This window comes from Azolla caroliniana, unplaced genomic scaffold (assembly GCF_043228905.1).
Source record: "Azolla caroliniana isolate FFs.n. ecotype wild unplaced genomic scaffold, voAzoCaro1.0.p SCAF_48, whole genome shotgun sequence".
NCBI lineage: Eukaryota > Viridiplantae > Streptophyta > Polypodiopsida > Salviniales > Salviniaceae > Azolla > Azolla caroliniana.
Window position 1 is genome coordinate 43952 of NW_028230483.1, and position 16915 is coordinate 60866.

Sequence of the window (16915 nt, forward strand, 5' to 3'; positions counted from 1 at the left end):
TTTGCAATAATGAAAATCTACGAGCCATCATATGCATAGATAAGTCCAATATTCTAGCCCCCCCCCCCCCCCCCGCAGGGTTTCTAGATGATTCCACACAACCCATGTGATTCCCACCTTATCCCTCTTCTTCCACAACAAATATCGAAGAGGTTACAAACCAGAATGCAAAGTCGTCTTTGTCTATAGCAACAATGGCAAGTAATATAATATCATAGGTTCCATAATACATTGTACAACATTCAAGCGTACATGAAATGGCCAAGATTGTGACTTCCAATACATGAATTTGCCCCTTAACCTACTAGACATTCATTCAATCAATTGACCATTTGTAACATTCATTCCTAATGGATTGCCGAAGTATCGAAAAATAGAGCCTTTCTTCACCATGGATCCTTGTCATCCTAAACATTCCAAATCCCTTTGAGTGCATGATATGAGACTAGACTTCCTCCAATTAATATGTAATCCAGTAGCCAATGCGAATTGGTTCCATACAAGCATCCCCTTCTTGAGATTCTCTCGTGAGGCTTGTAGAAACATGAAAGAATCATCTGCCAAAGCTTGTGCTACTAATTGCCCTCCAAACGGAAGGTGTAGACCCACAATGTCACCATTTGTTGCAAGCCTTGCTAGCATCACTAACAAGGGATGGGTAATAATAGCAAACAACAATGGGTTAAGAGGGCATCCTTGACGAATGGATATTGTGAGGGCAATATCTGATGTAACTCCCCCATTAAGCATTACTCGAGACACCACACCTTGTCCTAATAAAAATATGAGTCGAGACATACGGTCCAAAGCCCATTGTATGCATTAACCCAGAAACAAAGGACCAATTAACATGATCATAATGCTTTCTCCAAATCCAATTGCACCATAATCAATTCTTGATGAGTGTTTCTCGCATAATCCATGGTCATTTGAACATTCAACACATTATGCAATATATTCCTACTTGCAATAAAACCATATTAGGCAGGATGTATCAACTTTGGTGAATACTTTTGTAATCTATTTGGCAAGACCTTTGTAAATACCTTATACAACCCCCCTATCAAAGAAATAGGTCCCCATTGATGAAATGACTCCGAAGATGCTACCTTTGGAACTAATTTAATTAGACCAACTTTCCAAGCTTGAGGCATGCAACCAAAATCCCAACAATGTTGAAACATCAAAGTTAAGGGCCCCTTTGAAATGTTTGAATATCGCTTAAAAACTTCATTTGTCAAGCCATCCCAGTCAGGGCTCTTACCACTAGGAACATGCCTTAAATTCGTATCCACCTCATCCTTAGTGAAATCCGCATCCAATTCATGACTAATGAGGTCATGCACAATACATACATCCAACCACATCATAAAACTCATGACATGCCCTACTCACCTCGTTTTGTCATTAACAATTGTGGGCCAATCAACTCCTTAAAGTAATGAACACAATGTTAATTATTCTAGTTACAAGATCCACTATCAATTCATCCTCTTGCTTCACATGTATCACATTCGATCGAGCATAAGTAGGATGTAACGCTTGGAAAAACAAATGAGATTGACATTGATTATCTATTCGCATAACGATAACTTTGGCATTGCAACTAAGAAATAATAACCTGCAATTGACTTTGGATATCCAAAAATTCCTCATCTAATGGTACATGTATCAATAATGCATTAAACCTGGAAAGAACTTGTGAGAATTGTCAAAGAAGACCTCTTCTTCGTTGAGCATTAGTTGCTCCATATATACGATGAATGATCTTAATGTTTCGTAACGTGATATCCCATGCTTTAATTCCTTTAAGATTCACTTCTTGTGAAAAATTTACCAAAATTTGCTCCATGAGAGAATCAAAGTGAGGTTGAAGCAAAAGAGAAGAGTTAAAGCGTAATGGAGACTTTCCAAGTAAGGATTTATACATGTCAATTGCATGACAACAAACCTCCAAACAAATAGGAAAGTGATATGAAGTTCCTACATCTTATAGAACTGTCATATGAAGTGATATCGGTAAAAAAGAATCACAGTGCACCACATACATTCTATCTAGCTGACTCCATGTTTGTCTATGTTGAGCAGATTGGAAAGTAAAACCTAGATCATTCCCATGCAACCATGTCCAAACATCCAACTTCAAAATCTCCATAGCCAATGAATCCCAAGCAAGGTGCTTAGGATCATCCATGATTGAATGTTCCGTCGTAGATTGAGATGCATCAACACACATGTTTAGATCACCCATAAGTAATATTGGATGACCCACACATATGGTATGGAGTGAGCCCCATAATGCAATACGTTGAGTGGCTTGGTTAGGGGCATAAATCCCAATCACCCACACAACCTCGCCCAAAAACGTGATTTTTAGAACCAAAAACCAACCATAAGGATCATTATGCACCACTTGAGGATAATATTTATCCCGCACGATTAATACCACGCCTTAATAATGATTATTAAGATGTCATGCATAGAATGATGAATATCCACGCAAATGAACTGTGGATCCTACTAGCTCATGACACTTATGTTCAACTGCACATAATACATCCCATACTTTACTTAACAAAGTTTCCCATAATATATACTTCTTATGAGGAGAACATGCCCCTCTCACATTCCATGTTACCACTTTCATTCAATCAACAGTGTTATGGGTGCACTTGCTCCTTTAAAGCAACCGATGTCATGAAACTAGTCAAAGCATGTTCCAATGTTGCATATGGATTCTCATGCACCACATCCTTAGGGGTGTCTATCGAAATCTTTTGTTTACCTCCCTCCACTTGACGAAAACCTCAAGAATTCAATGAATTTACAACCCGTCTCAATTAATCAAATTGAAGGTCAAGGGGTACCACTATTTTACCTTGCACAAAGGAATCATGTGAAGAACCAACCTCCAGCGGTACCTTATGTATATATATATACTTAAAGAAATTAAATATTTCTCATGTTGTCTTTGAATGATCATCCAAACACTACAATGGCACATTCATTAACTTGTACTCATATTGTCGATGAGAGTGAACGTGAAGACAAGTGGAGGAATTAACATTCATATGACCTCCTATAATGCCTTATACACTATATTTTTTAGGAATGGATGTGTGCTTGTGTTACCTTTGGTTTGTTGTTGGTTGGTATTGATATCAACTCATGATGCCACAACATTGAAAAAAATCGTTAACATGCATCGTCATTGCCAATGAGGTTGAAGGATGGTTTATTTCAATTAGTTCATGATACCACGTAGTTGGTAGTGACAAGAAACACAAACTTGTATTAATATTGCAAATGAAAAAAACCACAGTATCCATCGTGGAATCAAATGTCCCAATCAAATCGTAGAATGATAAATCGTCATTATTTGGAAAAGACACTACCACATGAACAGAATCACCCTAGCATATTTCTATGAAAATAGATGATTGTGACTTTCCCAATAGCTAAACATGTGGTGTTTTATTTGCAACTCATTATTACGTTGTTTCCATGAATAATAAATTTAGTTGATGATTGACATCTGGCAATGATGTCACAAACTTGGATAATTATTGTTACTGAGGTTGGATTAAAGGATCTATTGCGTGATCATATCTCTATTCTATGCATTTTCATGATCAATCAAGATCGACATCTAGCAATGATGTCACAAACTTGGATAATTATTGTTACTGAGGTTGGATTAAAGGATCAATTGCGTGATCATATCTCTATTCTATGCATTTTCGTGATCAATCAAGATCGATACATATACCACCGATTAAATAAAAAATGGTTAACTTAAATTAGTCTTTATAGATTAGGGTGAGCCAATACATAGACTATTAGAGGAAATAAAACTCCATTTTGTACAATATCACACTCACTAATCAATAGATGAAATAAATTATGGGCTTATATTGAATTTGTAGGCAAGGGTATAGACTATAGCCAAGAGAGTGATGAGAAATTACAGCTTCATTATGTACCTTCAATAATTGATTACATTACCACATGTTATTACCAAGAGACCACACGAGGAGTGAAAGCAATGGATACTGTAGATATTTACCACATGCAGATACTACGTAAATCTCAATAGTGTTTCAAAGAAATATATTCCTATTTTGCAATTTCTTGCCCTCAAAATTTTAAAGTATGATTTCCCTCATGTCGATGACACACAAATGTAGGGATATTTTCAAAAATATCTCTCACAGTGGGTCGTGTACAAAAGGTACCCTAATGGGCATGTTGACAATCATCATCAATACTGAGGTGGCTTTTGTTCCTATCCAATCATTGGATTTGAATGTTTTGTCACAAACATGTTGCTTACTAATGGAGATTTGAGTTTTATGTATCAAAGAACATTGGTTGGTTCCGTCTTTTTTAAGATGGAAGAGTTAGAGGCTTACTTTTTACCAAATTCCCGTGTGAGTCATGGATGATGATCATGCTCTACAATCTCTCTCTCTCTCTCTCTCTCTCTCTCTCTCTCTCTCTCTATTGAGATGTTAGAAGAGTGTCAACATGTGAACCTTACAATCTCTTGCTCTATCTCTCTCATGTGATAAGCTTGCACACATGCACAAATTTCCCATAACCATGTTATTAACCCAACAACAAAGCCATTCATGTGTTGTGACCGTATTGAAATTTGGAAACTAAATCATTCAAACTTCAACGCATTAAAATATTATTGACAATTATGTTTGAGGTCTTTAATACTTTAAATATTATAATCTAGATTGTAGGGCGTGCCGTGTAACAGACACATGTATACATATACTTTGTTCTATACGGAAATCAATGTTCAAATATTGGTGCAAATAAAAGTAAACACAATATTACATGTTGAAATTGATATGATACGAAATAATGTGTTCGAGAGATATTCATATAAACACAAAGGTTGAACTAGTCGATTATCTATTCTACCATTATTTCATCCATTGGGGATTAATACGTCAACACTAAACAATTGTTTAGTGTTATCACTGATATGAGTTCAAATGGACTTTAGGCATGGCCCATTGTTCAATAAATTGAAATGCTTAGTGAGCTTTGCATGTGTTCATTGAATATTATAAATCCACATCAACCTAGTGGATTCACAAACATGACAATATCTCTATGAATTCATTCATAAATAATCTAATCCCCGTTTTCCACCACCGACAATATTCACTCAACTCCCATCAATGCCAAAGCTCAAGTTGTGATGGACTTGGTTAGCCCAATAACACACAAACTCTCTAGAAACAATGTTATAGGTGGGTCTTCTCCAATCAAACTGTGCACAAGCGTCGTTATTGCAGGAGATATGGAGTGAAGCTATAGCCATGTTAAAGAGCCAATATGATGGCATCATGAGCGGATTCGATGGAGCCGGAAGACAATGATTAGCCTTCATCCAACAATGGTCGCCCTCTCCCTTTCTTGAATTAGCGGGCCTCCACATAAAATGAAACTATCAAGTTCCTTCTAGGATTCGTATATAACATTCTCAATTCTAATATTTTATAACTAACAGAATAAGTTTTTGGGAAAAAAATCCTAATCCTCGAAGTATGCTCATTCCAAACTTACAATCAATAAATGGCCATTCTTAACATCATTTTGGCCTTTATTAATGGTACCATCATAGTATTTTAGTTTGATAAACTCCCGTATTGTCACATGTTGAAAGACCAAAGCATTATTTGTAATGTCCTTATCGGACTATGGGAACACGTTGTTGAGATTAATAATAATTCAAATAATGACTTGACTGGTTTCCTTTTCAAGAAAGTTTAACAAGCAAAGTCTCAGCTACAAGATTGTGTTTGTCCCCAAGAACAAGGCCTTGTATTGCACAATGAAACAATGCCTTCTTGACTTTTCTGAATGTATTTTAGCAAAAAAAAATCAGAAATATCCCCCAACGTTTCCTTATTGTTTCCTTGATGCCCTTGAAGTCTTATTATTTCTCCATACACCCTTTAGTCAGCCCTTGCCAGAGAATGCTATTTGAGATATTACATGGTCAATTCATCCCCACCTCCTAATTACATTGTTATTTGAGCAAATATTTGGTCACTTTATCCCAAATTTCTCTTTTTCTTCTTCTAGGGTATCATAGGAAACTTGTTTTATTTATACATAAATTTTAACAAATGCAATCAACTTAAATGCTTTGAAAGATGTATGCCCGAACTAAATGAGTTTACATTCGTGTTGACCCACAATAATAGAGAGAGAAATTTTTGATAGACATTAACTTTATGTGTGTTCATGAGGTCTTTCTTCTTCATATCATCTAGATTTGTTACAAACAAACCCCAAATTTATTGTTTGTTTTAGTAAAATTATGCATGCGAGGTTGGGATACTTGTGATCGATACTGTAACATGGACACGAAGGTGATTATACTTTTATAAAGACATAATATAATGTTTTAATTGTATGAGATTGCTTTAATAATCGCAAACATATTGATCTAACATCCACCTTGATAATGACCATATGTGGCATCTCTTAATATCACAAAATGGCAATGTGTTGTAAAAGGGAGCTACATGACATCAAATCATGTTACTGATGAGCACACAATTCCAACTCACAGTGACGTTTGTTACTCATCTTTTAATTTGCGTTACAATGAGTCAATGTCATCCTGCCATTGAAATATCAATCATTGGATGCAAACGATTCAATGGGGACAGTGAAGTATCATCCTTGCAATGACACCATTTTATGATGAATTGAAACCATGTGACTTGAGCAATGTGTCCCAACATTATGTGCTAAATAAAAGAATGAATACAAACCACAAAAACATTACTTTTAGTACATGGAATAATTAGATTTCGAGTCTAGATTATGATCGATTGTGTTGTTGTCGACCTCCCTTCCATGCATTAATATTTATTTAGTGCAACAAATTTATATGGACCCAGTTTTAAAATAATAGTTTGGAAGATTTCAATAGTGTCGGAGGCTTGAGATCAAAATCAATTTTCCTATGGGTGCTTTATGGTACGACCACAACTTATAAAAATGTCCAGCTTCCTTTTAACATGTTCTGATCATATAATTTACCCTAAATTTCATTAAATTAGCTCTATGACAAGTTTATCAAGTTCTTGGTGCATAAAAAACCTCTAAGTATGCTTAATTTAACCTTAAATAGAGATTTGAGGCATGACAACATTACACTTACCCTCATGTTTCCATCAATGAGGCATTTTCCCTACCACTGCCTTTTGCGAGAAAAATGTCATCTACTCACTCGAGAATAAAATCGTCCAAAGGCACAAGGCAAAAAGTACATAACACCTAAGACAAAAACATGCCCTTCTACTTATTTAAAAATGATGAGTAGCCTAAAGGTTAAGTTGTTCAAGAGTAAATATGTATCGAGAGAGAGAGAGAGTACAATGGTAAGGCTATGGAATTGTTAACATGGAGGTACAAGGTTTGAATCTTGCCTTGTGCATGTAACATACATTTAATGCTTTTGTATCCAATGGTAGACATGGAGTGAAACATATGTACGAAAGTTGAAGGGAGTACTAATGTGACAATTTTCTTTATTAGAGCAAGTGGAAATTCAACATGTTCCACTACCCATGTAGTGTAATTAGTGGGTAACCATTAAGTCATGAATACATAAACATCATGGCTTCACCTGGGCTTGAACCCAAGACCTTGTAATACATGAACAAGAACCTAACCATTTAGATAGCCTACGATCATATGAGATGATAAAGTGAAACACGGGCAATTCACGACATTTGGTGTGAAGGCTAGAGGCACTACCAAAGCTACAAAGTGATAATAATAAAAATTGGCTTTTGGTGGACAAAAGTTGGATCCGAAGCTAAAAACTAAATAAATTCCTAAGTTATCCATTACATTTTTTTTAATGTTAGCGTGAATCAATGAAGTCATCAATCATGTTGCTGACTTGTAAAAAAAGAAAAAAGTGGCTCCCTTGGAGAGCGCGGTACAATGAAAGTTGTAGGCCGTGTTCGGAGGGGAGTCATTGTCTATCGTTGGCCTTCGTGGTAGAATAATTCGGGTAGGTCTAAGAGACAGTAGCTTACCCTGTGGTGGATGCCAACGGTTCAAGTCCTCTTATCTCCAGCTTGTGATTTGAGTCAATGGAGTCACACACACTACTTCTTGTAATACGCTGATTATTGTAAATACTCTAGAACATTCTAGAACATCTTAGAATATTCTAGGTCTAGAACATTCTAGAACAATATAGAATTCTCTTGGCTATTCTATATAATCTATAAATATAGACATACAATTCTTCTCAAACCAATTCGAATCAACACCAGTCTTAAGCTCTTATCGCCTATCTTGTATCCATTCTCATTCTATCTTAATACATTCATTCCTCTCTTATCACTTCATTCCTCTCTTCTTGTGATCTCGTTACATCTTTCTTCCACCACTCTATCTTTTCTCTTGGTTCTGACACCATACTCCATTGTCAGACCCATGAGAGAGAGAGAGAGAGAGAGATCGTATTGCCTATTGGTAATTCAACATGTTCCACTACCCATGTAGTGTAGCTACTGGGTGACCATACTCCATTGTGATACCCATTGTAAGTAGTATTTTTCATAACAATCGGCAATGGTTCGGTTTGAACCGAACCAAATTGCGGAACCGCAACTTAACAGTTTAAAGGTTCAGGTTCGGTTCGGTTTCAATCGTTAGAAACCGTGGTTTAAACGATTTAATGGTATTTTATTTTATTTTAAAATTTAAAAAAACAATTTTTAAACAACCTTTTCATTTTTAGACCGTATTCTCACATTTTAGGAACATCTTTAAAATTTTAAAAATTTTAAAAAATGATATATTTTAAATTTTAAATTTTAAAATTTCACTTCAGTTGAAAACCGAAACCAAAGTTTTAACGGCTTGAATTTTTTTTAACAGTTTCGTGGTGCAGTTCGGTTCAAGTTTCAAAAATTTTTAACGGTTCGGTTTTGACCCTCTCAAACCAAACCAAACCAAACCGTTGCTGATTGTTAGTTTTTCACACACTTTTATTAATATAATTGTGTGTTTTCACCAAGAGAGAAAGAGAATTAGAATTTTTATCATCCATAAAAAGACCAATTTTGACCTATGGGACCAATTTCATCGTCCATAGAGACAGAGAGAGGCCATATATTTACTCAAAGGAATATGAAATTGCGAAAAAGGTGATGAAATGACAATATAATATGTCAATATGATGTAGTGGGAGATTGGCTAAGGGGATGTCGGAAAATAACAAAATTTGTCGATGCATGCCTTAGTTCTTTATTTCCCCAAAATTCCTTACAAGTTTTGTTATTCCCAAATCTTGGCAGGTTTTACTATGTCATTACAACTTAATCAGAGAGTTAATTAGAGCCTAAAATAATCACCACTCATGATAATCAATAATGTCACGTTAATCTAGTTAAAAACTTGTGATATGATAGTTTTGGGGGGAAAAAAAACTTGTGATATTTTCATAAACTCTTAGCCACCTACTAGTACGGATTAAAGAAGGTAGAGATGCATCATTGTCACTTGTTATAAAGGTAGGGATGATTAAAGGTATGGTCCTTTACGATAAATGTTGAAGTATTTTGGTACTTTTAATTTATTTTTCCTTTGTTATCTAACCAAAGCACACATCCCACAAAGTTATCAGTAATCAAGTTGATAAAAAAGGGTTATGATGCCCAACCTTGTATCATTTGTCAACTTTCCAACTGTTCAGACGATAATCAAAATTGACTATCACCAGTCTAAATGTAAAATGTCCCTATGTTTTCCACTAAAAAAAACATCAAAATCACATGCTCTAAAGAAACCACGCGAAAGGTAACCATAAGGGTTGAGTGAAATTACAACACCACAAACAAGGTGGAAGAAAAAAAACTCCTAACACATAAAATACCTCAAAATAGTCAAACTCGATATAGGTGGCAGGAGATTAGGCAATATGAGAAATGGTCGCATGTCCTTGTATTATTGGCAAAATGAAAATAGTAGCTTTGTGTGGCCATTTGTGATGGTTGATCATTCACTTTCCGTGTTTCTAGGGTTGTACTTAGGACTACCTAGAGGGTAGAGCACATTCATAATCCATTCTCCATGAAAATGCACAAACATATCGAATGTGCGAGATGTTCGCCCCCTTCACTAACATGTCAATATTGTAGCCTATATGGATATTATTTATTAACCAAGGATGATTCGGCATGCAATAGCCTCTCTAGTTTCGTTATTAGGAATGCAATTACTTGTTTCTTTCTTATTTCATTTGTTCGATACTAAAAGGTGGGACAACAAGTAAAACAAAAGAAATTACATAGTAAAAGGTGTCGGGACTCGGGGTTAAAAACGTGGGCACTTTCTACGTATTAATGAAGAACTTACCTAGAAATGATAAAGAAGTGGGGTTTCATGATTTCGAAACGATTATGTATAATATACTCCTCGAAACATGTGTATGTGTAGGAATAATATGTGACACAAAAAAACTTTCGCCGGCCATGGGGCTCGAACCCATGACCACAAGGTTAAGAGCCTTGCGCTCTACCAACTGAGCTAGGCCGGCTTATTGCTTTTTAAAAATAAATAAAAGAAATTTGAATGAAAATGTAGTTAGAATCACGCGTTTTAGGGCTTATATGTAGTGAGATGCACATAAGAGATATGTATATGAATATTAGACTTTTCCTAGTGGTTTGGCATAGATCACTGCACAATTTAGAGCCTCTTTAAATTGGTTAGCATCACCTTTGTGTGTGGAAAGTTGTAAGGTGTAATTAGTGTATTATCTCTCCTTCGTTGGTGTATGAACATGGTAAGAATTTGGAATTCGGCATGAACATCCTTGAGTTTGCGATAGCAACCATGGGAACTAGAGTATCATGTTTAGTATACCACTAGGTTTCGTAGACAAATTTCATTATAGAGGTGGCATGCCCCCACACGAAAATCGCATGAACAATGTGTGTGCATGAATAAGTTTGGTTGTATCACAAATCCATCTTCTTTGACACCTCTGAATAATAAAATGTAATTGAGTTGTGAAAATAACGAAGTTTCTTCGAGCCACATATATAAGCGTATAAGCTTGACTCTTTGAATTGTATGTGACTCACAAGCTCATAAATTATATTATTGAAATTACACAAGAGAGGAGGAGAGTCAAGGACAGACAAATGAATGATTCAAAATAGCTTGTAAAGGAAGTAAAGATCCATATTTCTAACTACAGGCTACACCATCTAGTGGCATGAGTGTTCACAATCCTAAATTGTGAGCAACCTTCGTTTCGTATGAAATGTGGAACTAGGAAACGATATTAATTTCTCCTGTAGAAGTCAACGATTCAATAAACCCCCACATATTGTGGAGAAATCATAACTCTAGTTAGACATCAAAATTTACGAATACTTCGTGCACATATGTGGAATGTCAAAAGCATTACATTTTATGCCATGTTATAAACTTTAAATCAAACATATCTCCTCTAGAACAAAAACATCCCCCACATGGTGTGCTTATAAGTAACTAGAATACACCGAGTAGGTCAAAATGGAAGAAATAAATTATTATTTTTTGTACTAAGTAGAATATACTCAATATGTAAATAAAGCATCATGAATCTAATATGCTAGATAATTGTGATATCGAGTAGTCGTGAACTTAACTAATTTAATCTAATAAATTTCACAATCTTATCTTTCTTAATTCATGTGCTCCTAAATGAGGCAAGGCAGAGACAAAGACAACTAATTAGTGAGTGAAATGAGAGTTGAACCTATAATACACACTAATATTCACTTTCTTTCAATAGTTGGCTAGTATTGATGCTCGACCCATTTACATATTCAATGTACCACCCTTGGCCACTTGTTCATGCCAACAATCCATGTTAAAATCCATGGCAATGTTGAGGAACCAAAATAACTTTCACATTTTGATGCCTTTGATAGTCTTGTTATCTCGTCCTATATGGAAGGGTGTTAAATGAAATGATCATTTCATCCCCAATGTTAGTGATCTAGAATCCCATGGAGAGGCAAAAAGACATGTTCTCTTTTAGTAATTCGACAACTTATTGTCACATTTAATTTGGAAGGCTCTCTGACTTTGTGTTTGCGTATAGATATACAAATTTAGATAATTAATTATGGAATTCATAGGCAAGTATGTACTCGTATAATGTCAAGTAGATGGAGGTGAGAGAGAGTGTTACGGTAGAGGCAAGGAATAACATTATTGCTATCAATATTGGCTCAAAGTTCTAGAGTTGCTTGAGTATAGTTTTGAACCTTGCGAATGACCATTTCCATTGTTACCATGGGGAGTGTGACATCCCCCCTCCCACCTTTTTCTTTGAGTGTGTTGTTAATCCATGGTTTTGTGTTATATGTCACATTGAGTTCAATTACCAACCTTTCCTTGTTGTTTTACGAAACACTATTTAGGGTTGCTCAATCAAAACTATAAAGAAAGTTGAGGGACCCACAAACACATGTGCCTAGGGGGGATAAGCTTGAATCTTGTCTTCCACCCTTACACCCCTTGCGAGCCTCGAGCTTAGTTACAAGCACTCTCGAGACCATGTGGCATTAGGTGATTGAAATGACCTAGCTCCTCTCGAACAAGCGACATCAATCTCCAGAGTCCAAACAGAATGATATGAGAGAACCAAGCAATTGAAATGGATTGGCTCCTCTTGGACAAGTGGCATCAATGCCTGAACAAAACGATGAAGCCAAATCAAACTAGATGATTGAAATGACCCGACTCTTCCTGGACGAGAGACAAATTGAATGCCTGTGTGGCATCAGGCGATTGAAACGGATAAGCGACATTAATCTCTGGACAGAATGATGAACCCAAGTGAGACCCAAACAATTGTTGGACAAGCGGCATCAATGACCGGACGAAAATGACGAAGCCAAATCAAACGAGACGATTGAAATGGGCTGGCTCTTCCTGGACAAGAGACATTAATAATGTCCGGACAAAATGATGAAGCCAAGCAACACCCCCATAAATGAAAAACAGAAAACAAGATTGAGCCAAGTATTTACCGGCGGTAGCCGGTCACCCAAAGTGAGGCTACTGTAAAATATTTCCTTCTTATTCTTCCGTCTTCTTCTTCACGAGTTTTGATCGTCTCCTTCGAACGATTACGAGCTAACAATATTCGCAGCAGGTATCATCTGTTTCCTCTGTTTCTTAGGGTTAGGGTTGATGCTAGGGTCAGGTTTGCGTTTAGGTTTAGGTTTAGGTTTAGGGTTATGTGTCGGTTTTTCTAGTTCCCGTGTTTGATTCCGCTGTCGTGTTAGGGTTTCGATTTTAGCACTTCCGTGTTAAGTTGTTTCTTTTACCTCTGTTTCTTTCCGACAGCTCGAGAACTCGAGTTACGGCACAGAAGGATACACGCACGATCATCTTTCTTTTGTTTGTAACCACCTCAGAGAAGCTCGCAGAAGAGCATTGCAAGAACAGGTGTTGCGCGTGTCTATATTTATGCAAATACATGTCACGGTTTAATGCAATCAGATGATGTATGTGATGGCTATCACGAAATGGACGAAGATCCTTGTTGGATCAGAGAAAAGATAACTATGAGAGGCATCGATGCATGTTTGCAGGAAGATCTAAATCATCGTCATACATTAACAGAAAAGCAAGGAAAAGCAACTTTTGGCAAGAGTGCAAGAGTGGGAAAAGCTGAGAAAGTGGGGAAACTGACTTTTGTGAATGGCTGGGTTTATAAATGTGACAATGATGGAGATCAGGCTGGGGAATTTGTGCCTTCGGATTTTGAACAAAAAGTAGATATTGGTCAGAATTGGAGGAGGAGAAAGAGAAAGCAAGAAAGTGTGGAGATAAACAGAGTAAACCCTGGTGTGGGTTTTGACGAGGTTTATGCTCAAGTCAGGGAGATCAGCAAAGATTCAAGAGAAACACATGATAATACAGTGCAAGGTAAAGATATCATGACTCGAAATCGAATGTGGAAGAAAGAATCAGATCTAATGAATGGAGCTGGGCCTAATATGCATCAGAGAACGAATGTAAATACTCTAGATATTTCTTCTGGTCTTTCCAGCAAGCATAAAAGATTTGGTATTCCTATAAACAAGAAGTCTAGACAAAATGGAGCAGAGAAAAACGACCTTTTGCATCGATCCAAGGTACTTGAAGAAGAAACATTAAATGTATCTGAGGAAATGTACATACAACTGAAAGCAGAGAATGAAAAGTTAAGAATGGAGGTCAATGATTTGCAAAACCATATGGAAGTTGTACATTCTCTGGCAAGACAAGGAAGCAGGTGAGTTTGTGTTATTTACTTGAGCTCACATCTTTACTGACTTGTCTCTAGTTGCACACTGTGGTCACATGATGTGATTTTTAGGTAGTTATTCAATCTTGATTTGATTTGCAGCTATGTTAAAGATAACATAGTTCTGGTAGGATTGTGAGTGTTTGCATCTAATGGTAAATATGACTTGGTTTGTTTGAAACCTTGTTAGTGAATCTGCTATTTTCTATCTGTATGGCAACATGAGTGCATATTGGCATACACCTTTGATTTGCAGCTGCAACATCAAATCTATGTTATTGATGTTATTTCAGGAATTGTCAGCACTGTAAGCTAATTAAGGAAAAGATGAAGGAAATGACCAGTGAAGATGATTCATATAAAACTCAGGCTGCTGAAAATATTCCTGTCTCACCAACTGTCCAACCTTTACTAGTTGATGATGCCCGACTGTTTGAATCACCAATGGACAGTTGCACAAGCGCGAAGAAGATTTTATGTAATGACAGACTGGAAAAGAGAATTGTATCTCATGAAGTGGAAGAAAAACTAAACCAGAATGAGTTGATTTCAGCTTTGATAAGTTTAACTAAGCCCGTGGAGGCAGATACTTTTGTTAGGAAGGATTCTGATGGATGTCATGAGGAAGCAAGTGATGCAGAGTGCCACTTGTGTATTGAATTGGCATCACAGACGGATGATCGATTGGAAGATGATGAAAAGGTTGCAGGGTTTCAAAGTGAAGAATGTGTATCAAAACAACATCTGGAGCTAGATCATTACCTGGAAAGTTTACATAAAACCTCGAGGGATAAAAAAGGAGGGAAAAGTATGTTTGAACGTGGTGGCCAAAATTCAATAAATCACATTGATGTTCATGGTTTTGAAGAAAGGATTGGAGATGTTGCTCAGAACAGCTGTGAAACCTTTGATGGTGGTACTGGCAAACAGGGTGAAGATGATGGCTACATTGATTTGAAGTGTGGATGTACAAGTCAGAAGTTCGGCGATACATGTGGGATTCTTCGTCTATATCAAAGTGGGATGCTTGAAATATATTGTCAGTGTTGCTCAGAATGTATCGAAGGTACGAAAACCTTTCTCCTTTTTACAATTCTGCTCATTTGGCTTTTTTTCACATAATCTACACTGATCTAACTCTCTTTACATAATGTATGATAGCGGAGTTTATCCGTTGTTTTATGTGATGTATAATGAATGCTGTGCCTGTGTGGCATTGCGTATTCTATAATGCAATGTGTTATTATATCATGCCCAGTGTATAATACATTTTTCAGGAAAACCAATGACACCTGCTAATTTTGAGAAGCATGGCGGTCGAGGTGCTTCGAAAAAATGGAAGGATACTATTTGGATAGTTCTGGGTGATCAGAAAGTTATGTTTTCAAAGGTAAAGGGTCTCGATGCATTTGTAAAGAGATATAAGGAATCTCGATCTCGGTCTAGACAAGTACATGTGGTGAAATCAGTATATCATCGAGATGAGTTTATGCAATGCAAAAAGTGCTCGAAGAAACGCCGTATGCGGTGTAAAACCCAAGAAGAATGCCGTCTATACCACAATGCATCGATGAACCCTGATTGGGAGTGTGCAAACTACCCATTTGATAGGTAGGTTGGATAAGTGCAGTAATTATGTATTTTTCCATTTCTTTTCTAATTGATGATTCTGCTATTCTAGGTTTATGTCATGTCAAGAGGAAGAAGAGAGAGAGGCACGGCAAGTCAGTCGAGGATGTATGCGATCACGAACATGCCAGGGATGTGCTGTATGCATATGCACGGGATGCTCCATATGTAGATTTGAAGATTGCTCTTGTGAAACATGTGATGCCTTCAAGGCAATCAACAATCAATGAGAGCAAGCTTGATCATCATGTCTTTTCCTCTTCATGGGGGCATGCTTGTTAGATCATGTGAATATGGTAGAACATACTTCATTGAGCCAAAACCCATACTTGGTTATGGATTGACCTTTACATACGTGAAAATAGTGAAGAGGGACATATGTTATGCATTGATACTGGCTCTCCTCGTCGTGTTAATTAAGCACTGGACAAGGCAGAATGAGCCATTATATTGTCCTATTCTTTTTCTTTATATATAACAGAAAGAAACATCAGCCATGATGGAATTCCCATGCTGCGAGTTGTTGTATTTAAAAATTTGGCAAAGGAAGCAAAATCAGTGTTAACTTTTCTTTGTTTTGCAAAGATTCTGTTGTAAAAATCCATGATAATAATAATATTAACAATAATAATATATGTCCTTTTCTTCTCTTATAAACATTGCTCAAAAGTTGCACCTTTCTTCTCAAGTAAGTTTTTCTCAGAATGAACCCCCTATTCGCGTCCTTTGATTTCTTACAGCTAATGATGTATTGGGCCTTGGAATCCCATTGGTCTTGGAAGTGTTGTAATTTAAATGAGAATTAGCTATGTTTTCTATTTTATGTTTAGTGAATTCTTCCTTAAAATTAAGAGTATATTCCCTGCTTGAACCTCCTTTGATGAACCAATATGTGTTCTGTTTTGCTCTCTTAAGTGATCACTTCAGCCC

General features: G+C 36.5%; 1 protein-coding gene and 1 non-coding gene across 2 annotated transcripts; one reads left to right on the forward strand and one right to left on the reverse strand.

The window, feature by feature from the left end:
• Positions 1 to 10524: 10524 nt before the first annotated feature.
• TRNAK-CUU (transfer RNA lysine (anticodon CUU)) lies at positions 10525 to 10597 on the reverse strand. Its single transcript has one exon. It is a non-coding gene; the product is annotated as a tRNA-Lys (tRNA).
• Positions 10598 to 13110: 2513 nt separating this feature from the next.
• Positions 13111 to 16555, forward strand: LOC147849493 (uncharacterized). Its single transcript, XM_087337473.1, has 5 exons — positions 13111 to 13216; positions 13411 to 14344; positions 14650 to 15422; positions 15634 to 15967; positions 16038 to 16555. The coding sequence occupies exons 2-5, from the start codon at positions 13557 to 13559 to the stop codon at positions 16213 to 16215; spliced, it is 2073 nt and encodes a 690-aa protein (XP_087193599.1). The 5' UTR covers positions 13111 to 13216; positions 13411 to 13556; the 3' UTR covers positions 16216 to 16555.
• Positions 16556 to 16915: the final 360 nt, after the last annotated feature.